Source organism: Mirounga angustirostris, unplaced genomic scaffold (genome assembly GCF_029215605.1).
Source record: "Mirounga angustirostris isolate CCGP_5_RB_7025 unplaced genomic scaffold, mMirAng1.0.hap1 SCAF_3, whole genome shotgun sequence".
NCBI classification, from domain to species: domain Eukaryota; kingdom Metazoa; phylum Chordata; class Mammalia; order Carnivora; family Phocidae; genus Mirounga; species Mirounga angustirostris.
Genome location: NW_026991711.1, coordinates 68,129,391 through 68,153,803, shown reverse-complemented (window position 1 = coordinate 68,153,803; position 24,413 = coordinate 68,129,391). Strand labels below are relative to the sequence as shown.

At 45.1% G+C, this 24,413-nt stretch overlaps 1 protein-coding gene across 14 annotated transcripts in view; it reads right to left on the bottom strand.

The window, feature by feature from the left end:
- Positions 1-383: 383 nt before the first annotated feature.
- Positions 384-24,413, bottom strand: part of STARD13 (StAR related lipid transfer domain containing 13) — a 521,208-nt gene continuing 497,178 nt past the window's right edge. For 9 of the 14 annotated variants that reach the window (XM_064586208.1, XM_064586209.1, XM_064586211.1 and 6 more), the window contains 9 exons: positions 23,414-23,584; positions 22,026-22,242; positions 14,223-14,421; positions 9,233-9,443; positions 8,507-8,620; positions 7,456-7,687; positions 6,471-6,688; positions 3,362-3,538; positions 384-2,650 (listed from right to left, as the gene is read on the bottom strand). In XM_064586208.1, the coding sequence (XP_064442278.1) occupies positions 2,533-2,650; positions 3,362-3,538; positions 6,471-6,688; positions 7,456-7,687; positions 8,507-8,620; positions 9,233-9,443; positions 14,223-14,421; positions 22,026-22,242; positions 23,414-23,584 (1,657 nt within the window). In that variant the 3' untranslated portion in view covers positions 384-2,532. The other 5 variants (XM_045869308.3, XM_045869303.3, XM_045869300.3 and 2 more) reach the window with 4 other exon arrangements.

The window sequence follows — 24,413 nt, the reverse complement described above, 5'->3', positions numbered from 1 at the left end:
TTCCATCACTTTAATGCCTTAGACACAAATTAAGGCACCCAGACTGTTAGTGAATGTTGGTAACAACATCCTTGTATTTGGGAGAGATACTGAATACAGGTTTTCCACTTATAGGATGAAGCATGAAAATCAACATATATTTTATAGAAAATAGGAAATATTTAATGTATATAAATTTATTTGCCTTGGCAATTATTTATTTACAATTGATGATTGATACCAACAATTGAGGTAAGAATATACATGAGGTATAAATATAATATTTAAATGCAATATCATATTTTACTTCCATTGGCAAGATAACAATGAATAAAACACTGTGGTATTTGACAAACAAGCTTGATGCATCCTTTCCCTCCTTTTTCCTTTTTTTTGTAGACGCACTGTTATGCAGCAGTGATGTGATTAGTACGTGCATAAAAATAGAAAAGCCAGTCAGATAATTTGAAGAGAGGAGTCGTCAGAAATACAATCATATTTGTTTTTAGTGTCCTCTTGCTTCCCAGAGTGTATGGTCTTAGGGCCAGCAGCACGAGCATCCCTGAGACTTGTTAGAAATGGAGACTCTTACTCCAGACTGCCTGAATCAGAGTCTACATTTGAACTAGATCTCCAGGTGATACAATTCGATTCCTCCTTGTGTGTCTATCATATTTTCCAAACACCTAGGATTCCATCTGTGGACCGGTATTAAACTAGACTAAACTTCGTTAATCTTGTCTTTGCATAGGGAAGTAATCCATCCTATATGGTTAAATTTAAGACGCATGGCAGAAGTGAATTTGTTTTGTTCACAGAGCACTGCCCAAATTGAAAATTATGGGTTTGCTGGCACCTTCTTGTGTAGGCAAGGAAATGAAAAATTCCTGCGTCATAATTCAAATAGTATGATTTCCCTTGCACCATACAGAATTCATATATAGCATTTTTTATTTCTCTCAATAAAAGAATTGCACATTGCTGATAGGAAGAAACATTACATAATAACATAAATGCATACAATACAGAAAAGGGGAAAACTTACTTAATTTTTTTTCCTCCCACACCAGTTGCTAAATTATGATACCAATCTCTCATGGATTACCAAAGAAAATCTCTCCCTGAAACTGAACATAATAACTTATCTTCCTCTCTACAGTTGTTGAATTACAATTAAAAAAACCCCACAACTTAAACCCCACAACCAATTAAACAATTGGTTAAGGAGAGTCAATCAGCTTAGTCTATACAATAATAAATAAAGTTGGGTCAAACACCTAGGTAAGCTTGACTGGCTAATGAAGAAATATGAAATTAAGAAACCTGTTTATATTTTCTAAGACTAATTGCAGAGCATAGTTTTGGGTTACCGTTAGTTTAAAACCCTGTCTTTCAAATTGCAAAACTTGAATGAAGAGCATCGTATGTAGCAAAATAAGAATTCCCTGAAACTGTGATGGTCCAGGACTCTCGAATGACATCGCCTCCCCTTGCCTGGCTTCCAGAGTTCAATTCAGTGCAATATATTGGTAAGAAAATGCCAATTAACTGCGACCAAACAGGGCACTGGTCATATAGAATGACATTTAAGAACATGATGAAATGTATCTATGAAAACTTGATAAAACACAGAGGCTCCCTTTGGCTGTGAATATGCAAAGGCTACGCTATTTGGCTCTAACCAGCAGGGAAATAAAGTTTCTTTCAGTCACCCTGTGCTGACTCCAGTGGCCAGTGGGCATCTGACATTTCCCTGAAGCTGCAGCTGGCTGGGTCCCTGGGCAACTGGTCCCCCAGCCTTACCTTTGGTCACAACTTCTTCCCCACTTCTGTGCTTTTTAGAGGAGTAAGTGTTCTTTTCCTGGCTTTATCCAACACTCCATGCTCCGTTTTTGAATAACACAAACTGACAACACATAAGAACCTTTGAATGTGTTTTCCTTTGGTTCGCTAATCTTTGGTTAAACATCAGGGCAGACTGACAGACTACACATTTTCACACCTCGGTGTTAGCAGCAGATTCTGCTCCGCTTACAGGACAGTGGGGGGATGGGCCCAGAGCAACTTGGAAAGAACCACGTGAGTGAGGAAGGGACTCACTGAGTCAGATGCGTTCCTTTTCAAAAGACGCAAATATATATAAAATTGGTATTGTACATATATACAGTAAAGATAGAGATATACACACATATGTACATATGCTATACAGACATTTATTTACAGTTACGAATACGCTTCTTAGAAGCCTTTAAATAGTAAATTAGGCAATGCACAAGGAATAATCCATTTAATTTTAAGTAACATAGATAAATGTTCTGATTTTTAAAAATATTATATTAGTAGGGATGTAGCCATCTCCAGGAGGGCTAGGAAAGTTCTCAGAAATTCTTGCATCTTCAACATTCTGACTCCTCAGTGTTTCCATTTTTAAAAGTATTAACCATGTCATTCAGTCTCTCTTTTTCTCTCTCTCTTTCTCACGAGCACACTCTCTCCCACAAGTGTTTCCGTTCACTTCCTCTTCCCTGAGTTTGATGTCACACTGGGGAAAACTCAGATTTTAGTTTCTGGACCCTCAGCAATGAGGGGCTGAAAAGAGTTTCTAATCCTGGCGACTTCCGCTGCACACAGATGTCCGAAGCCTTTATTGTACCACTCTGGGGAGTGGCCTCTGTGGGGACAGAAATCAGAAAGGAAGTGGGAAAGGCTTTTTCCAAATCTCAGCACTTTATCACAGTAGACAGGGGTGTCCTGTGCCCTGCTCATGGGCGCACTTGCCTACAACTGGGGGCTGACCCCTGGAGGACCCGAGAACCTCATTCTGTCATCAGGTGCCTGGAAAACGCTTTTCTGACCAAGTATTCAGTCTGTCTTTTCAGCGCTAAGATTCAGACTGAATTCTGGAATTCGCTGAGGAATCTCAGTGTCTCTGTACCCAGACGGAGAACTTGTTCCACGTCACGACTGCCCTGACGGGGTTGGATTTCCGTTAGCTACTTCTCCAAGCAGGGCAACAGGAAGGGACCACACAGGGAGAGCAGGTGTGACAGCAGCACAAGAGAAGGGGACTCGCGGTGACTGAGAAGCCACCACGTGGTGTGTTTGCTCTGCGTGAGAAGCACGCATAGGTAAGTGGGAACGGCGCTGGAAAGAAAAAAGAGCAGAGGGCTGCCAGAGAATGTCAGAGTTTTAGGGAAGATGAGGAAAAGGAAAGCAGAGAGGGGGAGGCGTCAGTAATCATCGATGAAAGCATGCTAGTGGCAGTGAAAAGACAAAGTAGAGCGCAACAAGACGTCAAGACGACGAACAGGGCCCTGGCGCCTCCGCCACTTGAACTGAGGCTCCCAGAGCGTGCCTGCCATCCTGGGTAGAGCACACTTACTTCAGGTCTATCCTGCAGATGTGGGTCAGTCTCGATTTGCCGGAGCCGCACGGTTCTATCAAGTACTGAGAATCCATCACCACGGCCCGCACACCGCCCATGAGCTGGGCTTCCTCGTGCTCCACAGAGAGGGACACCAGGGTACACATGCCTTTGGGCAAATCAGTCTTCCAGGTCCTGTAGCAAAACAACCAGCACGTCAAAACCAGGACTAAGCGAGAAAGAAAAACCTGGACACAGCACCGAGGGTTACACCTACATTTTCCTGCTCAAATCCCCATCCTACTTACTCAGATTAAACTAATGGCTTCCATAAGGGTATGTAAAATTTTTACAGTGCCATTCAAAGCAAGCCTCTCAGCCCGCTGACCCAGAGGCCAGCGATGGTCTTGCAGCTTTCCAATCTGCCTCTGGAACCCCCAAATCGAGGCTGCAGAGGTTCCTGGCCATTCCTGAAGGGCTGGTCTTAGAGTTTTAGAATTAGGACTTGTCCATTCCATCCATTCAGCAAACATCTACTGGGCACAGGAGAAGCCACTAAGGACACAAAGATATACAGCTGAGGAAGAGGAAACAGACGTACAAAGAGACCCACAGAACACCAAGGAAAGTGTGGTGATGCCGCTGTGCTCACAGTGCTCTGCAATCCTGTGCAAGGGAAGGCGGGGCATGCAGGAGAAGGCGATGCTCAACTCAGTCCTAAAGGAAAGGGTGAGCTGGTGGTGCTTAGCCTGAAGTAAACCAAACCCATGTGGCTTTCTAATTGTTTTCAAATACCTGAGTGGCTCCCCAGTGGAATGACAAAGGCACAGCTGATCTGACCCCAGCAGGCAGAGACGGGACAGCATGTGTCAGCTCGGGAGAGGGAAGACCTGACTCACAAAGTGCACTCTCCAAAAATGAACCAGGTGGTATGAGGAGTAGTAAGCTCCCTGTTACAGGAGCTATTCAAGCAGAGACGGGGCTACCACTTGGGAAGATGTTGTAGATGGAAGTCGGGAACCATGAGAGCATCTGCATAACGACCATTTCTATCACAGGACACAGGTTTCATTATCATAATCCCAGTTATTTACCTCACAAACCCTATCCCTGGCTTGGCCACGTCATCTATAACTTTGTCCGTCCTGTCCTACTGCACCAGAAGGAGAAACTATTATACGTGCCCCACAAGAACCTGGGAAGAAGCAAGCCCTACACAAATGCTGAGCAGCTTCTCCACGGGTGCGACCGTTCTCCTCATGTGGGATGATATGATTAGCAATAAAGACGGGGAGGTGTACAGATTTGTGAGGATAAAATGGAAAAAGCTGCAGTAACTATCACAGAAGCTCCTGGGGATTTAGAGAAGGAGATAACACAAGTGCAATGTGGCAATCCTGAAGGGATTGCTAGTCTAACAGGGCGGCACTCGGAAGACAGGAAGTGTCTCGGCTCTGCGACTTCCCCACCATACTTGTCACTTTCTACCTTCTGGTATCATAACCACAGACATCCCTGTTGCAGGAACCATGTCTGGTGCATGGTTAATATTCTCGAGTGTTGTGTTCTTCTGCATTAGAGACTCATGACCCACCCACTTTCTCCTTCTAGTTGTGGGTCAACTATCAATGCTGTGAGACTCTGCCTTAACCACTATATTTAAAATTTAACCCCTTACCATCCTCCTATCTTACTTATCCTCCGCCTGCACCCCTCCCCATAGGATGGGTAACATTATCCCCTTACTTATTATTTATTGACCCTCCCTCCCTGATAAAATGTAAACCCCGAGAGACTGCAGGTCTGTTGTATTCACTGCAATATCCCCACAGCCTCCCCATGGGGCTGGAATGATGCTCTGTACTGAGCAATAGGCTGGTGGGACTGCCGGGTGGATCGAAGGAGGGAGGTTCCATGCATGGACTCTGGCCCTCAGCCCCCTCTACGGGGAGGGAAGAGGCAGGCTACGGCATGGCTCCATCCACATGGCTGCCATCCCAGAAGAACTATTTGATTTGCTGCTTACAAGAGTGAAGGTGTGCAGTTTAAATTCCATGAGATGGCAAATGTCCCCATAACCGTGGTAATAAGCCACACTTAAGACTGCCCACATTCTCCACCAGGATCCCCAGGTTGCTAAGACAAACACATATATTTAAGGAGAAATGGCCCTTCAAATTCAGGGTCCCAAGGACCAATTCCAAAGGCCCATGTGAAAAGTAACCTGGAGTTTGCCATCAAAACGATTTTCGTAAAGAAACTATTTGAAATATACATTTGGGAATTTCACTAGCGATTCCTTTGACACTGCTAAATATGGGAAGAGACAGTGTTTGCCATCAGTTATCAATAAAAAAGAATACATTGATTTAATTATATTTTATTTGCTTTCTTAGTTTCCTCAATCCGTGTTCTTTCGGATTCACTGCTGACTCTCCAGCTCAGGGGCACAGCTGCACAACCCCTGTCATGGGTTGAGCTCCCCCTTCCAAACCCAGAGGGCAGGGGGCCAGAACTCAGCCCATAAACCGATCAGAAGCAATGCTTCAACAGTAGACAAGACACTTGCAGGCCTTGTCCGGCCCTGCAATCTGACTGGACATCTGACCTTCTCTGCATAGTTGGGCCTTCAGGGTTGTGCCAAGCTTTCCCTACGTGGCAATGAGTTGTGAAAATCTGAAGTTATACAGATGGGTTTTGAAGTTGCACACACTTCATGGGGAGTTACACAAACCCAAGACTTGCTTTCCCCAGGGAGGAAGGCAAAATCAGGAGACAAGTCCGATTCGATTTGCATAATTTGGCAGAAAGTGCAACTGGACAAACAGCAGCTATTCTTGGGACTTTGTTCGGAGGAAATGAACAATATTTACGGCCTAATAAACCGTATGCTCCATAGCGAAAGGGGCCAGAAGAGAGGCCGGCAGAGCCGTAAATTGGGTGAAGGAAGCAGGAAGTCAGGCATAAATAGAGCGAAGTCAGGTTTCACGGAGGGAAATACGCGCCAGCTCAGTGCTCCCAGGGGAGGCTGAACTGCGGTGGGAGAACGCTGTGAAATGCTTAAATATGCAGCTCTTCATCTGCTTTTGGAAAAAAAAAATACCCTAAACCCTAGAGTCAGGCTTACCTGAGAACCACGAAGTCTCGGGAAGGGTGGGGGGCCATGCTGTTCAACACGTACTGATAGATTTCTGTTTGCTTGTCCAGGGTTTCCACAACCTTCCACTGCACAAAATCCTCATCCCACAGGTGGCGCTCTCTCAGCACACGGTTCAAAACCACGGAGGGGGGCGCTTCTACCTCCACAGAGGCCTTCCACAGCTTCAGCGGGTGCCCGTCTCCCACCTTAGGAAAGACACCATCGAAGACTGAAGAGGTCAACTAGTCCCAACCCACACATATCGCTCTCCACTGGACCTTCACAAAACATCACTGATGGTGTAACTGGAAAGAGTGATTCTGCACACCTCAGGTTTAAAATTTTAGGATGTTCATCTTTAGGCTTAGAGGAAAAATAATAATGATAAGACGAATAGTAACCACCAACCCATACAGTATGTACTGCGTGCCAGGAAAGATTCTAACGCATTTGATTTGTAAATAGCCGTCCTCTGACCGTGGTGGGATGATGTCCATTATGCAAATGAGAAGCCAGGCAGAGAGAGGCATGTGATTTGCCCAACGTCACACAGCTAAGGGACAGTGATAAGACTGGCAGCCAGCAGCCTAGCTTCACAGTCTACACTCGGGTTATGTGCAACAGGGACAGCTCGGCAGTCTCCAGAGTGGATTTTTGACCTGTTCATGGGCGTACCGAGCCCCACGGACAGAACGGCCATTTTTATTTATTTATTTAATTTATTTATATATTTTTAGAGGGTGGTGGGGAGGGGAGTGGCAGAGGGAGGGGGAGAGAGAGAATCCTAAGCAGGCTCTACACCCAGTGCAGAGCCCGACTGGGGGCTCGATCTCACGACACCGAGACCATGACCTGAACCGAAACCAAGAGTCAGATGCTTAACTGACTGAGCCACCCAGGTGCCCTGGAAACAAATCCCTGCTTCTTACACCGGACTCTTTGGGGGTAATTTTTTCCAACCTCTTGAGATTACCTTTTTGAAAGCAAGATCTGTGTTGTCTGTGCTGGAGCACGTGACCCAGCCTTTGAACTTCTCCTTGGCTTCTTTTTGGAGGCCCTGGACAAGATGTTCCAGGTACGTATGGAAAGTTGCCCCGCTCTCCTCCAGCTGGGTCCCCAGGTCTTCCAGAGTTGGAGCGTGGATCTCAGCCTCCACGTATGAGTTGTGGGACTGGGCTACCAACTCATGCGGGACCTGAACCAACAGATGCACGAAAGAGCAACATACTGAGCTAAAGAGATGCTGAGACTCATAGTTAGAGAAAGCAATTTCGTCAAAAACCACAGTATGGGCAATGGGCCTAGTGCCATGGGGCAAGGGATGTTTTTCCAAGATCAGCGGCAAGGCTGGGGTGGGGGAGTTTCCTAAAGTCAGGAAAAACAAATACGTTTCTGAGACTACGGTTATTATTCAAAACATTGCAATGACTTCCCTTTCAGTCTTTCCATTTTCCTTTTATTTTATCTTTAATGTGTTTTTATTCAGTTTGGCAAAATGTGGCCTCAGGAAACTTAAAGCACACAGACTTAAGGGAAACATCAAATATGACTTAGAAATAGCTTTACCTTTTTAGCACACTTTCCCCATTTACAAATGCCAACTTTACCACAAAAAGTATGCCAGAAGTCTAGTTGAGTTCCTTCTTGAACCTATCTGTGGCTAAACTCATAAGCTGTCACGGGGGATTGCTCAATATCACGCATACGCAGATGTTGAACTTCATCAAGTCCAAGTTAACAAATGCAGCAGAGTTGGCTGGCTGGCCTTGAACCTGAACGGAAGGTAATGTGACCGTTTTCTTGAAAACCATCAGCATAGTAACCCCAGCTGTCTAACTGGCAGAGCCTCGATTACTCAGCCAGCTCCTCACACTTCTTGGGGGCAAAGACCAGAGCTACAGAGGGTACTATTGTCATGGTAAAATCAGGAGCAAACCCCGATGAGCCGCAAATGCAGCCACCATCCCAAGTGTCTTATCTGGTTCCAAGAGCTAGAGGAAGGCTGCTGGAACCTTTCGCTCACCTCGAACAGTCTGTCGCATTCTGTGATCATGTGGGCAAGCCCCTGCGCGGCGGCCAGGTTCTCACTGAGGTCCTTTTGATCTGGCTTCCCGGTGGCGTATTTCTTCTGTATGACTCTGTAATTGAAGGGCAGAGTCATAAGCAGATCCCTCACTCGAGAGCTTTGCGCAACACAGAGCCCAACCCTTTTGTTGTCGCTTCACGCCCGGATGCTGATCCAGATCCCAGACTTTCTCATTTCCAAATAAAAGCAGTGACCACATGGCCTAGATACTCTGAATCAGGCTAAGAGTCTGATAGTTTATAATGAAAAGCCTTGTAAAAATACAAGGGCAGGAATGACTGCTGGGGGAGAAATTCATCTATTTCTTCCCCGAGTTTGAAACCAGTCACTGCAGGTGCTAGTGCCTTAAGTCCCCCCCTTTTCTCATTAAAGATTGTAAACAGGGCTTCTTGTATTTCTTCCTCCTTCCCACCCACACACGACCCACAGACCACAGCACAACTTCTCAGGCTTTCTGGATCGCAGTGGGCATCCTTCGAGACTACTTGGATTCATATCTAGCATGTGAATTATGGTCACCTCAAAACACTTTCTGAGTATAAACTAAATGCCGACAAATCCTTAAGTTGAAATACAACACAAGAAGTGTTTTTTTTAATTTTTTTTTATTCAACTATAGGAAATACCCAGTTTAGGATTATGGTTGTTGATGAGAAAAACCCACCTGGGGGAGCTTTCCTTCTTCAGTAAATTAAGATGGAAGAGGGAGGGGGCCAGACACACGGCAAGATTCATGGGTGTCATCTGGTTCTCCTCCACCAAGTTGACCACGTCATTGAGAAAGCACAGCAGCGTCTGCAAGACCTCCCTGCTCTCGTCGGCCAGAAGTAGGATGGCAGCCTGCACTGCCTGCAGCCGCTGCTCCTTGGGGACATCTATGGAGAAGTGGGTGCCAGGTCATGAGAGGGAAAGCCGCAGAAAGAGCCAGCCGGGACACAGTGAGTAAGGTCCACCTTCCCATGTGAAGACACACTCCGAGACACGACCATCATCCCCAATCATGGCGATGGCCACTCATGGCACAAAGAAGTCAGTCACTGCTCAGGACCCACAGCTGGTGAGAGGCAGAGCTGGGACGGGAACCCCAGCCGTCCACCTCCGAACCCCGCCCTGTGCCTTTACAATGAGAGCTATTTGGCAAGGAACGCCCCCGTCCTGGCCTTTCATGGTCTCTGCGCCATCCACCTGCTCAGCTGTGTCCAGACTGGTTTTCTGCTCTGGCTGAAGTTGGTGATAGGCTGGGGCACTGTCAGCCTGGCTTCCCTCATGCCCACCCTCCCACCAGACAGCTTGGGAAGCACCTTTCGGGATGCCCAGGGCTCTGTGGGGCGTGTTTGGACACCACTGTGTTAGGGGACGGCAGCCTTGCCTTTCCCCACCCCTACTGGAGCCTCCAGGCCTCGATGCCAGTTTGGCACAATTAACCATGGTGGGATCCAGCTGGTTGGCCCTCTGGAATGACTGCTAGTGGGTCAGGTCCTTAAGCATCAGCCGGACGCCTCTTTCTTTTTCCTACTAGTCACCCAGGGCTTGGTGCGGAGGAGGTGCGTTATTGGCTTCATGTGGTGACCCAATGGCATGCATTTCATAATCTTGGGGAGAACGGAAATTGAGGTTGTGCTTGGGGAAGAGGAACCAGGCTCGCTAAGGTTATGGGGCGAGTCTGGCCCTGTCAGGCCATTCCCCTTCAGGGTGGTCCTTGTGGGGTGGTGGTGGTGGGTGCTGGTCATGCCGACTTAGAAGGGCCCTGGCCCCGAATATATGCTGTGAACTGATAGGGAAAATCATGGCAGATGGGTGCTAGGCACTGCATTTTGATGCCCCCTGGCTGGGTTTATTACTGATCTTTTTGGTCTGACTCAACTGCCCTTATTCTTCTCACTCCAAAAGATACCATCAGGAGCTCACTTTGGTTACACTGTCTTTCTTAAAATACCATGTTCTAGAGCAGGTCTCTGCAGTAGGCTGTCTGTCCTCTGAAAGGGTGGAGGAATGTGCCTGTGACAATCCTTGACTTGGGAGAAGAAAATATCAGGACTTCCAATGGTGTTTACGTTTTCTCTCATGCTTTAAAAATACTGATTGGTTATGTTTTATAACATGCACAGTAGATCACAGTAGATCACAGTATATTTCTATTATGAGAAAGAAATAAGTATACATGCTCAGATATTTACTATTTGTAGGGTACATGATAAAGACATCTGGAGCCTGCTGCCCCAGAGGGGCTGTGTGTGACCTTCTGCCCGGGTCCTGCTCCTCCCCACCATTGTACATCCCAGCGCTGGGCACACTCCTGGCCCCGGTCAGCCAGCAAATCCACATTTCTGGAAAAGCCTGACTACATTCCATGTTCTAGAACCCATCTCTACCCCCACCACATCCAGTGTGTGGCACAAGATAGATCTGGGTTGAGTAGAAAAGAGCCGTTTTGTTCAAATTATAGCAGAACCTTGTTCTTTTTTTCTTGCTTGTGCTGAAACAGGAGATACTACTAACAATTTCAAGCTTGTCACCGAAGTGTTAGAAATTCAGTTGAGCCATTGAACTGCTTTTAATATGCTGCTTTAGCTAAGATGTCTAGTGTGTACATTGTTTAACTTTAGATGGCTAACCTCCTCTTCACAACAACATTTTTAAGAGTCATCTTGTCATGGCTACACGCTGTCTCAACTTTCCCTTCACTCACTTATTCCTTTATCCATCAAAAAGTATCTTCTATTATTTTCTACTAAAAATGATTGTGAAGGTCAACCATTAATCCCTAAATTCAGCATTCATTTTGGAACTTATCCTCTTGGACCTTTGTCACACTTGACATTCCTGTGGTTCCTGCCTCTTTCTCAGCTCTCGGGAGACTATTCTAGATCTGTGTATCTCAGTGTTGATAATAGCGACCATGCGGATGGCTATCAGCACCTCAAACGCAACATCCAGTTGATTCTGAACACCTCTCCTCTCCTTGCCCTCACACCAGCTCTCCTTCCCCTCTTTTTTTCAGTATTCTCCCAGTCACCAAACTTTAAGACTACAGAGTAGTATCTGATCCCTCCATCCTTCTCCCTCCAGGAGACCAGTGGGTTTCAACTCTTTTCATTATCCATCCAAACTCTAATCGTTTGAAGAAAGTCCAAGAAGTAACACAGCTAAAATTAGAACTGCTCTGCAGAAGGGGAGGAAGAACAGTCCTCTTTGACTCCAGAGTCTATCCATGGAACACTGAATTTCCAGTCTCACTGCTGGAAGTCACTGCAGGTAATCAGCGCCTCAGTTAATATGTTAGCTTACTCACTAACCCTCCGTTCTTGTACAACCCAATATCTCTTGTTCAGCACTTCCAGATTCATGGATCACAAGAGCAGTCCTGATGGACATTCACCCTTGTGGCAGACACAGACTTGGCTGCCTACTGAATACCTACTCCCTCCTTCCTCCTCTATAAGAAAATACACTGTCTGTTCGGGTGCCATCTGGAATATGTTCAGGGAAGATGGGCCCTTTCCTTCCCTCATACTCTGGGCATAACCATGTTGGCCTAAACCCAAAGTGGTAATCCCAGTCCTCTTTCCAGTGACTGATTTAAGGGAGAACATGTAGACCATTTCTGGCCTATGGGACCAAGATAAATGCTAGGAGCTTCTATAAATTTATCTCCTTGATAAAAAGAGACATATGCCCCAGGGGAAGCCCTTCTGCTCTCTTCTTGCCTTTGAGTGTGATTTTGGGAAGACACAATCATTGTAAGTTGTGGCAATCGTATTGTGACCTTGAGGGTGTAACCGAGAGAGGCTGACTTCAGCCCTGGCATCACCGAGCTGTGAAATTAACTGACTTTGGAATTTCTTAAGTCCAGATTTCTTGTCATGTATGATTATAAAATTTCCTTATTGTTTAAACTATTTGTTGGATTTCTGGTTCTGTCTTTACAGCTGAGAGTACTGTAACTGGTAACCCCCTCAACAACACCCAAGGGTTCCTCAGTGCTTAATGAATCAAGTATAAACTCTGTGCCTTGACATTCAGTGGCCTTCCTTGGGATGGCCCTGGTCTAATTTTTCAGTGTCACTGGTACTGTGTCATACAGTTACCATTCACACAAGCCAGAAGAATACCCTGGAACCTCCTGGACCATGCTCATGCTATGTGAGTCATTCAAGGCATGTTCCTTCCATTTCTCCACCTTCAGCTGCCAGTTCCCCACCAAGTCCTAGTCCTCATCTCAACCTCCTTGGATTTTCTTTGTAACCTTACTATGGAATTTCTCCAATCTCGCTGTATTGCAGTTATATATGTACATGTCTCATCTCCCTCAGTTGTAAGATCCTTGAGAGCGGAGAGTAAGTCTTACCCACCCATATCATCTTCAGCGTGCGGCACTGCCCTGCGCATAAGCGGAACTCAGTAAATGTTTGCTCAGCTAAAATAAACACTGCTTTGATCTGGTTTATTGTTGGTGAGTCTCAGAAAGGGCCAAAGGGATTTATTTCTTAGAAACAATCTGGCTTTAACCTTAGACTAGTGTCGACCCTAGCCTTAGAACTGATTAAATGTAAAGAATCATATATGATAGTTCCAAACCATGAAGGAGACTTAACTGGAAAATGCAGCTCGACCTCTTAAGGCAACAAAGTCCTGAACTCTCTCTGTTTGGGCTCACGTGACGTGTGTCATTAATTTAACTTAGCCTATTCACTTTGACAAAATAATATTTATTTAGTGGGTCATCACTTTATCCTGTTTTTACAAGTGCTATTTATTATAATCCTTTTTGGATTTGCAATATTGTAGGCTCCTTAAACACAGCACAGAATTCTCTATAGCAAGGGTCTTCTTCAAATTGGATCAATTCCATTTGTTGATCCCCATTTCAGGCATATTTTCCTGAAAACTCAAAGTCCACAGGCCAAATATTTTTTTTTTCTAAAGAATCAGGACTTGGACCACTGAAATAATTTATAATCATAACATTATTGCGTCTAGAAAAGAGTCACGTGTTCATTTCTACTACCCCCTTTGTAGCTACCTTTAGAAGGATACGCTTATTAATCAGCAATTCTTTTATTCAATGATTATTTTAATTATAGGGGCTTTGCTGAGAATTTTCAACTTAACATCACTTAAAAAATTCCAAGTGAAGATACAAATTCGTTGCATTAAACATAAGCTTGATTTGGTTTGCCTACTTTTTGCCAATTAAAATACACTGTATTAAAATACATTTGTTTTTTATTTCTGGTCATCTTAACACACTTGGCTTTGAATTTCATATATCCCAAGGCAATGCTTAATCTTTAAAAACTTAAATTTAAGTTTTAAAAAATACTTATAAACAAAATAAGTTCTATTGTGTCCCCTTCTCATTTTAAAGTTATTAAAAGTACACTGAGAGTTAGTTTTAGACCTTATGCAAAACCCTACTGAGAAGGAAAACTTTGATGTCAAAAAGGTATTTTCAAATGCTTAACAAATGGCCTGGAGATTTCCATGTCAAACTGGGAACACAGTTTACTTCTGGAAAGAAGCAGAGAATGATAACTTTTATACATTTCTTTAGGGATTCATGTACTACTTGTGTAACTAGACCTCAGTCTATAGAATGCTTTTTAAGTGGATGGGTGCACATGAGGACACTGATCTGCATTCCTTCCACTTACACTGATAGATGTGGAGGAAGGTCTCGCTGAGCTTGTTGGTGAAAAGAGGCTCCGGGAGGTCCCGAAAGAACTGTTTTACCATATCTGCCACGTCATACGCAGACTGGTCCTCGTAGCTGACATTCTCGGGGAAGTTCTCGTTCATCTGACGTAACGCATGGATTCGAGATTTCACGCCTGATTTTCGAAAAAGACCCACCTGAAACAAGTCACAGGGACATGTTAGTGAGGCCACCTTCCCCCCAGCCATCCTCTTCCTAAGGCAAGCACTTTGGGAGTCATGAGAAGGCATGGAGTCAGGGCTGGATGAGCAGCAACTGCATCCAAACTAGTAAAATGTAAATTAGTAGGTGAGTTACTTCGGGCAGTAGTTGAATGCTGACTCCCTCTCCTATAAAATAAGGGTAAGAATAATAGCCCACCTCACAGGGTTATTGTGGAGACTAAGTGACAAAATACATATAGCTGTGCTTTGTAACCTGCAGTCTTCTTGACTAAATGCTATCATGTCATTCATTTATCCAACAAGCAGTGATTCAATACCACTCTATCTCAGGCATATCTACCCTTGCTAGGCATCGTTAGTGAGCAGACCAGACAAAATTCCCTGCCCTCTAGTGTTTACACTCTAGTGGGGGTTTTGAGAGAGTTTGGTCAATGGGAGGTTTGGTGGCTCCCACATAAGCAACCATATCCAGTGCACCTTTGGGGGAGAGGTGTAGGGAATATGCTCCTGAAACATAATAATACTATAAGCATGTATTTTGATTTAAAAGTCCTATTTCTTGTCCTTCTTTGGAATCCTCATAATACTCCCTATGTGTGTTTCTCCTATGATGCTTGGCACTTACTACTCTGCCTGATTAGTGACTCTGTGCATAAGCCGTGGCTCTAGTGAGGATTCCTGGGTGGCATTTTTTCAGACTTCAAGACATTGTCTTAGGCCTTTTTCATCCCTAGGGCTCAGACTCCTCTTCTGCTTGACAAATAAATGGAGCAATAAGGCACCCAGGAGATAATGCTCCTAGTAGGAATGAGTGAGGTGGAGAGGAGCCCTAGGAGAACAGAGATTCCTGCAAGGGTCGTCGGCAGCTTACACTCCAGGCCCCTCTAGAGGCTCTGCACTCCGGACTTGCCGCTACCCAAGAAAGGGCTGAGTGTCCCTGACACCTGCCCCCACCCCCAGGGGCTTACAGTGAATTTGCATATCTGCTATTCTTAAATGCCTGTAGGGCATCGAGTTGCTCCACCTTGGTCCTTCATTCAACCAACCTCAATCTCTCCTTTTCTCATTCCTCAAGGGCTCACAGGCTGGCCCGTTTCCAAAAAGCAAGGTAGGAACATTCCAAGTGGCCAGCCAGGTAAGTGGCGGCACGCCAGGGAGCCACGCCGCCTCCTCCCTATGCCTGGGGAAAGGCGCCGGGCCGTGTCCGAGGCGGCTCCGCGTGCCAGGCCGGCCTTGACCCAAGTTCAGGTGTCTGAGGAGAGCTCTCTTGGTTATTGCTATAAATGGAGAGCAGTTCTAATTCCTTTTAAGTACAATGACAGCAAGGGAAGAACTCCAAGCAATTAGAGAATACTCAGGGATTTGTATATGTCGGCTGAATAGGTCGCAGGGGAAATGATCCACTGCTACTCTTTGTGGCAATAAAAACCAGAATTCTCGGTAATACTTTTCTTGCATTCCAAGGCTTATCACTCTAATTCCACAGATCGGGATATTCCGGCATACTGTCACTTAAAACGTTAATTGCTCTCTTTTTTATCCTGAAAGTTTGGAATATCTAGAAAATGTATAACTTTGCCGTACTTAGATGTCTCTTCAAGAGTCTAAGGAACACGTGTCATCCTCCGGCAACTACTGCAAATGTCACCAAAGTGCACGAGAAGAAAGCATGTACTGTCAAAGGAAAGATTCAAGACGTCAAATGAATGATTACTAAAGTGAGATCCATCCTCAATGTGTTTACATTCTCGACTCCTCTAGTTCTGGAAGGAGGCCCGGGACAGTGCCACAGGGCTGTGCTACACGGGAGTTCTCAGAATCCCAGGGCCCGGAAGGTGAATTCCTAAGTGTGACTCACAGACATTTATCCTCCTGTGAATCGGTGTTATTCCCTTTGAGAATTCCTGTTACTTTCTCAGCAGCAGAGAAATATTGATTGGAATCTGTCAAGAGAATAAAGCAGACAAGTGCTTGTGTGTAAACTGCAGAGCATCCACTGTGTCTTGCTGGCTTTATTTTGGGTGCACACTGGTGTGCGTGCGCAAACACATCCCAGCAATGTTTTCTTTGTGTTGTCTGTTTCCAAGTTTCTTTCTAGCTTCAGCAAATATTGTTATTTTAATTATTTTTGACATGTCAGGAGCTCTCCAGCTGCGGGCTCTGAGCTGCTTGCTCTGACTTAGATCTCACAGGATGTCCAGAGGGCTGTCAGGTATTTATTTGTTCTGCCTCAGATTCTGACAGTAACCTTCCCGTCCCACCCTTATCTTCCAGGGACGTGGGAAGTATCTGTGGGATCTGTGGATTTTTGTTGGAAGCACAGAAGGAAATTTCTTCCCTGAACCTAATAAAGAAAAGGTGGTCTGAACTCAGACCAGATTCCAGATATAGTAGCTAAGGAAGGCAGAAGGGACAGAAGGAAAGAAACGCCAGTCTTCAAAACCCGCCTTGAGCTGATGAAAAAAAGCACGCCGGAACCACCCTACTTCCTGACTTCTTGTCCCCTGAGTTCATGAATTTCCTCTTGCTGAAGCCATCTTGGGACAGCTTTCTGTTCCTTGCAGTGGAAAACTCCCCAGACACAGCAAGCAGAAGATTCTTCCGATGGTGCAGAGATCCCAAGAACAGGGAGAAGTCGATCTACCCTCACCAAACAACCACGGGTGGTGGCCTGAGTGATTGCCAATAATCATTGCTTCTTTAGAAGAGTTTTCAAAGTGGTGATGAAATTGGCACTGTTGCTTCTGAGGGCAGCCTTGTCATCACCATGGGTGGGAGGCTGCCCCAGATCCCTCAGCTTCATTATGAGGAAGCCCCAAGGGGTGTGACATGTCTTTCCTCTGCCTCTGTGTCTGTCACCACTGGTAGTCACACAGGGCTCCACGCTTGGTTTAATTCTCTGCTGTCACCATTTTGAAATTCTTAATAATGTATGAACAGAGAATCTCACATTTTCATTTTGCACGAGGCCTTGCAAACTGCAAACTCCCTAGCAGGTCCTGCGCTCATGTACCTCTAAAGCACGGCTCAGACACCCTCTCCGAAAAGGGGAGCTCGGTGGCAGCAACCCAGCATTCATTTTAGAAGCATCTTGCACGTGATCACTCATTTTACAGGTAAAATTTCCTTTCCTCTCTGTTGTCTTCTACCCAAAAACCCAGCTCTGAAAAAGCAAGGAGTATAATCTGAAAAGGTCCCAGAGCATCACTTATCTCATCTGAGGGAGGCAAGAGGACTGTGAGGAACAGCCAGCAGGTAGGGGACACTTGTACTGAGTAGGAAGTGTCTTCCCAGCATAATCAACCTTCTAAAACTTACTGTTCTAGTAGAAGGAGAGGTCGGGCACACGAGTGCTGCATTAGAATTCAAATTTCATCTAAATAATATTAAACCTCCTACTTGGCATCCCTTTTATGCTAATCCTTTCAGTCCTTGACGATGTTTATCGGGACTTCCTTTTGCTCTTCTTCAGAAATGGGCCTGGCTAATGAAGAAAGGTTGGTTTTATTCAGAAAAAGAAAGGGTCCGAAGTACCGTGTGTGGCGGGTTCTGATTCTGAGCCCCGCAGGCTTGGCCTCTCCCTGCGTGACTCCATATTCGTCAGGACAAGCATCACCTGCGTCTCTGTACGCCGCTGATTTAGGGCAGAAATAAAAGCTCAGCCAACAGAGCAAGGCTCCTCTCACACATGGCTATGTCTGAATACAAATGGTTCATAATTGAGGGCTAAACTTCCTTATTTCAGCTAGGGCCAGCTGCGAGGGGGAGAATAGCTACACTGTGTTTCATCATATATAAACTGTTCTGCACTTGGGGAGTGTAGGAGGCCAAACGTTGGCCATGTTTCAGGGCCCTGTGGGGCTGCATTCAACTGTCAGTGATGAATGCTTATGTTGGAGGTGAACGCTTAGCAGGAGGAAAAGGGGGCCAGCTCATTGCAGGAAGCCTCCTCCCCTGAGATCAGGGCAAAGCCCCATGGGAGAGTCTGGGATGGTGGGTCAAGGACACAGTGTAAAGGGAGGCAACACAGAGGCCAGTCGGCGTGGTTTGGAGGAAAGGTGTTCTGGGATGTTCTGGTCTTCTACGACCCAGGGCATGAGATCTCAAGATCCTGTGCAGACCTGAAACTTTTTAGTTCCAAGGAGGTGCTACTGGCAAAGAAAGAACAGTCTAATGTGATGTATGTTCCTTCCCTCTTGCTCTTGTCCCCTCCTTCTTTACTGATTCATTCACTTCATTCACTTCATTCACTTCATTCACTTCATTCATTCAGTCTTCTTTTTGAGCCTGGTTTTAATTCTTCCTTGTGTTTGTCCCGTTTTCCCTTGCTCTCTTCTTATTACCACCTTCCTTTTCACAGGGACCAGAGGGGGTTCTCTGTGTGCTTCCCACACTCTGTGACTTCCCAGGTGGGAAGCCCCACAGATGTGGAGTGCTTCATAAGGGAGTAATGGGCTCTGGTGAAAGTCCCCTGGACATCTTACAGATTCTTACTTTTGACCGATACAAGAGAGGGTTGCCTTATTCGTTTTGGTTACATTTATAATCCATATTTATGTCCTTGAAAATAAGTCTTTTGCCTACAAAGCTTTGCCAGCACATGTTTTTCCAGTAAGGCATTCTTCCAGATTGAAAAAACCTGTGACAGGCTTGATGTGGAGACTGAGAATAAGCCAGCGAGCCAGGACTGGGGAGATTTTGGTTGCCCACTGTCCTTCTCTCGATTTGTAGGACTTTTGCTTCGGACAGGAGACTGGACCTAGTAACAGTGGTGTTACTGGCGCTACCCATTATTCGGAATCTGCAGGGGTCCTGAGTGGTTTCCAGTCTACACTAAACACTACGTGGTGAGTGGAATAGCCATATTCCAATTCATTTATTTCCACCCAACTGTGTTCAAGAAAGAATTCAATGATCTATAAAATGTATAAGATACAATTAAAGATCATAGATAAGAACATTTGAGCAAAAGGAAAATCAAGATAAAAAGAGTAGCTGAAACTAGGAATGATGTACAAAATTCATACCAAAAATTTACATATATTTACCACAGGAAGAACACATATTTGGCTCTAGTCTTTCTAAGCAGCTAATATAGAGAGGAAAACATATCCAGTTGTTCTTAATATAAGAAACAGACTAGTTGTCTGAAAGAAACACCATGCTTTCAGGTGTTGGGGCTAGAGAAAAACTCTTCCATGATCACAGCAAGGACACCCACCTCATGTAAGAGTCAACATTATCGACAAAATCCTGATAGTAGGTTCATCAGTGAGTTTTTAGGGCCATTTCTCCACGTGTCCCTCAATGCTAGAGATGGTATCACCAGTAGAGTGTAGTTTTTAAAAACCTGGACTCTGGAGTTAGCTTTTCAAGCAAGGGTTGGCTGTACCATTGCGACCTGGGGGAATACCACCACCCAAGGTGGGTATGGTCTTAAATGAGACAGTGAATGTAAAACAGCCAGGACAATGCCTAAAACATGCTGGGCCCTTGAGAAACATTATCACTACTGAGCTAATGGCATAGATGGACTGCATTTCCTTTAGGTATTTCTGAACAAACACTGTTTTCTCTTAATAGAGCTTTTGTTGATAAGCATTCGCTGGCCACACATTATAATGTTTAGAACAAAATATTTTTTGTTCTTGGTAAAAGGCAGAGCCAAAGACTCTAAGAGGGTTAGCCAAGAGGAAGGATGAGTCTTATATACCCTTAGGAAAATCGAGAAGCTTGGAAAAACACGTGTCTGAATAAAATGTTACCCTCCACAAAACACAATCTTGGGTCTGTGCTAACAAAACAACAAAAGTACAACTGAGGCCACAAAGTCCTATGCGTAAGGGCATGACTACAATGCTTTTAGGGTTGTAAAAGAGATCAGAGTGGGCATTTCCATATATTCACCTAAGTTCACCTCTCCAACAAGTTTTCTCAGTAAGATATCCATAGATCATCTACCTTTGATTAATGTGCAATTTTGGTAAAAGCTCTAAAACAACAACAAAAAATAATGCTTAAGTAACTGGATTCATTGGTTTGCTCTATGTGGAGGTTATTCACAGGTTAATGTTGGGGCATCTGCTAAAGACTATAGTTTTAGGAAAGTGGTCTGTTGACCTTCTTTCTGAGAAATAACAGGCAAGCTACTAAGGCCATTTCTCAAAACGAAATAGTCCCCACCACCACAACAGTAATAGCAACCACTCCTGCCCTCCACTATGGCATCTGAAGAAATGGGGAAAATGTATCCCTGTGTATTCTCTAGATTAGGAGTGGGAAGGCAAAAAGGGATCACACATTCAGTTCAATCAAAGATGGCATCAAATGAAGTTACTCCTATTCTCCATTGAAAAGTGGTGTCTGAATTGTCAAGAGACCATCCTGATTCTAAATGCGATCTCAGTATTGGGGTAGATACAAGCATCAGTAGCCAGGGTCTGTGAGTTCACGTAGCTCAGCTCATTCCTGTTCACTGAGCCCAAGGCCAAGGGTGAATCAATAAAAAGTGCAAGTAATTTTAGGTGGGCATGGATTACTCATGTGGCATTAGAGAATATGATGCACAAAAGCCACTGTAGAATATTTGCCTAAAAATACCCCCACTACTCAAGGCTGCAATTTATCAAGTGGGCATATGGCTTTTTGGGGGGCAGAATGTCTAAGGAATGAATGGGTGTTAATTTGGAGGAGTGAAGGCTGGGCCTAGTAAATTACAGAATGGGTGGCACTCGGGGTCCAGTCACGGGCCACCATGACGGTGGTCCCCAAACAGTCGTGGAGACAGAAAATGATCTCTGACTATTTTGTTTGGCTTGAGATTTTAATGTACAAGATGAAGGGAGAGTTGATTTAGCGGATATTGTTTGCGTAGTTCACTTGCACATTTTAAAAAGATGTAAATAAATTTATCTTTGGTTTAAGTTTTCCTGGTCATGGTGCTGCCTCAAAAAAAAAAGAAAGAAAAGAATTAATAGGCTCCTGGGTGGCACAGTCGGTTAAGCGTTGGACTCTGGGTTTTGGCTCAGATCACGACCTCAGGGTCATGAGATCGAGCCCCACATCGGGCTCCCCGCTCAACGCAGAGTCTGCATGAAATTCTCTCTTGGGCCTCTGCCCCTCCCATTTGTGCTCGCTCTCTCTCTCTCAAATAAATAAATAAAATCTTTTAAAAAAAAGAGAGATATAAAAACCTAATTCTTTTCTCAAAAAATAATAAAACAGGGATGAAAGAATGCTATGAAATCAATGATGGCAGTGGGGCAATACTTAAAAACGAAATGCAGTGTAAAGCATAACTCCCAGTTTCTAGGGAGTGCAAATCTGACAGCACAGTACAGACTATTAACACACAAACTATTAACATGAATTTTCACTCGGAACGTCATTCAAGTTGCCAGTGAGGGAACACCCTCAAGCAGCTTGACCGAGATGTAGCCTGGGCAAATTAAACACTGACATGTAAAGATCACAACGCCTTTTATTTTTAGTGAGGCATGTCATAGGCAACACTGAGATGTGACTTTGTCTGGCGTTGCCCATAAATGCAGGCCCATGTTTGGGATTTACAACCGTACCTGATCGAGGCAGTTGCTACGCAGGTATCTGAGTGCTTGCTGAATACTCTGAGGCAGGGGCTGTCCTGTTCTCTGGACGTGAACTATGAGAGGAACACCAAAGACAGTCTTGTCTTTGTAATCAGGAACTTTCATCCTCTTCATGAACTTTGGAACTGACCTAGAATTCACAGAAACCAGGTCATGCAAACCTCCTGGGGCAGCCTGTGGGGAGAGGCTGTGAAAGCAAGCAAGAGGGAAGCCAAGCTTTTGTTGGAACAACCAACAGGCGCAGGGCAAATTCAACATCTCTCTTAATCACATGACAGGAAGTACTATGTGTGCCCCTTGCCTATGTTAGATCTCTGACTATGAAACAGCACGATTGGGGGCGCCTGGGTGGCTCAGATGGTTAGGAGTCTGCCTTCAGCTCAGGTCATGATTCCAGGGTCCTGGGATCGAGCCCCGCATCGGGCTTTCTGCTCAGCAGGGAGCCTGCTTCTCCCTCTCCCTCTGTCTCCCCCCTGCTCATGCTCTCTCTCTCTTCATATCTCTGTGTCTCAAATGAATAAATAAAATCTTAAAAAAAAAAAAAAAAGAAACAGCACGATTTACGTTAGCGGAACGGATTTATGGCTCTGTTTTCAAGTCAAGGGGACAACTTTGCAATTTAATCGTGACGGCCACACCTCTCAAGGGATAAACACTTGTCCCCAATGAGACGAAACAAAACAAATTTAAAAACGCTAAGAAGAAGAAATTTAGTTGGGGTTGGGGGAGATTTTTCTCTATACATAATTTATAACATAGGACAATTAATGACCCATTTTATATTTTTTCAAATCTATCAGCTTGTCTAAAACAGCTCCACATTTAGGTTCCAACACATGCTTTTGTCAATTCCTTATGACAAAGGTTTACTGCATATTCCTGTTTTTATTTGCCACTGAAGCCAAAGCCGGAACGCACCTGAAGAATTAAATGCTCTTGGAATGAATCAGTGCTCTAAGTGGTGAGCCCCGCATTGAGCCAGGAGGCACAAGCGACAGCTATTTCTCGGCAAACTGCCAGATTTATTTTCTGGCCAGTTTATTTTTAATGTCTCTGTTCAACATTCATCACCCTTTCCTTGTCTTTTTTTTCCTTCTTGGAACCTGACTGCTTTCCCTGGAAACCAGCCGAGAGCTGCAGATAAAACTCAGCGGGCTGCATCCGCTTCCAGGGGCGGTAGCACAGAAGGCGGACAGGGGGGCAGGGGGCGGCAGGGGCTGCCGCCTGATTTTCAGGACATCGGCAGCGAAGGCCACGAGTGGCTTCTTCAGAAGTCAGAACCTCACTACCGAGGCTTTTGCAACCACATACTTAGCTCTAGAACAAACGATCCCCTCCTAAGCGGACATGCTACGCACCACGTCCAGCCGTGTTTATTGGACATGGAGTACTTCTCCATGATGGCCGTGAGGCGAAGCAGTGAGAAGCGCTGGAGCAGGTTCAGCTGGCCGGCCGTCTGGTTGCTGATGTGCGGTGCGGTGGACGCCTGAGGCTGGTGCGAGAGCTGGAAACTGTTCCATCGGAGTCGCCTTTACCAGAAAGACCGTCAGAGAAGCCAGTCACAACGTGGCCGTGTTATTGGAAAACACACGACGTCACTGATTTCTAAGGAGCTAATCAACAGAGCTTCTGAGCCAAGAGAAATCACAAAGCAAGTGCAACAGAAGACACCACGGCAGACAGTAAACCTACAAAAGTGTTGTTTTCAAGTCTGATACATCCGGGGAAGGTTTTAATAAGGGACCTAATACATTTTGTTTGTTTATTGCTAAGTTTGTTCCCAAAGTGTTGAAAGCAGCGGAGACAGCGTATGTGTGAGTGTGTGTCGAGAGAGAGAGAGAGAGAGAGAGAGAGAGAGAGAGAGAAAGACAGACAGAGAGAGAGGCAGAGAGAGAGAGCTCAAGATGGAGAGTGGGATCTGGAATGTTCTGGACCCGTAGACCGTTTTCGCACTGCCATCCCGTCTGCATTCAAATTCTCCTTCTGTTGACATGGAACCTGAAGGTGGCAGGCACAGAGGAAGGAGGGCTCCTGAAGAGGTGACGTGTCAGCGAACCCCAAGGGACATCTCTGTCTCTGCCTCAACAAGAGCACAGCACTGTGTATAGTGCTATGTTTCCACTAGTTCAGCTCGTTCGGGGCCATTTTTCACGGGTGCTTCTGAAGTGGTCTTTGTAGAACGGCTTTATGTACTTTGTGATTGGCAGTTTAAAGCCAAAATAAACTTGTGAAGTACACACCTTGGGTCTCAGAAATTTCTCATAGGATTAAAAAAAAAAAGTTAAAAAAATTGAGATGGGGACGTTTTAACTGATATGGCAACAAGGTCATGGGCACGGAGCGTCCATTTCCAGTGAT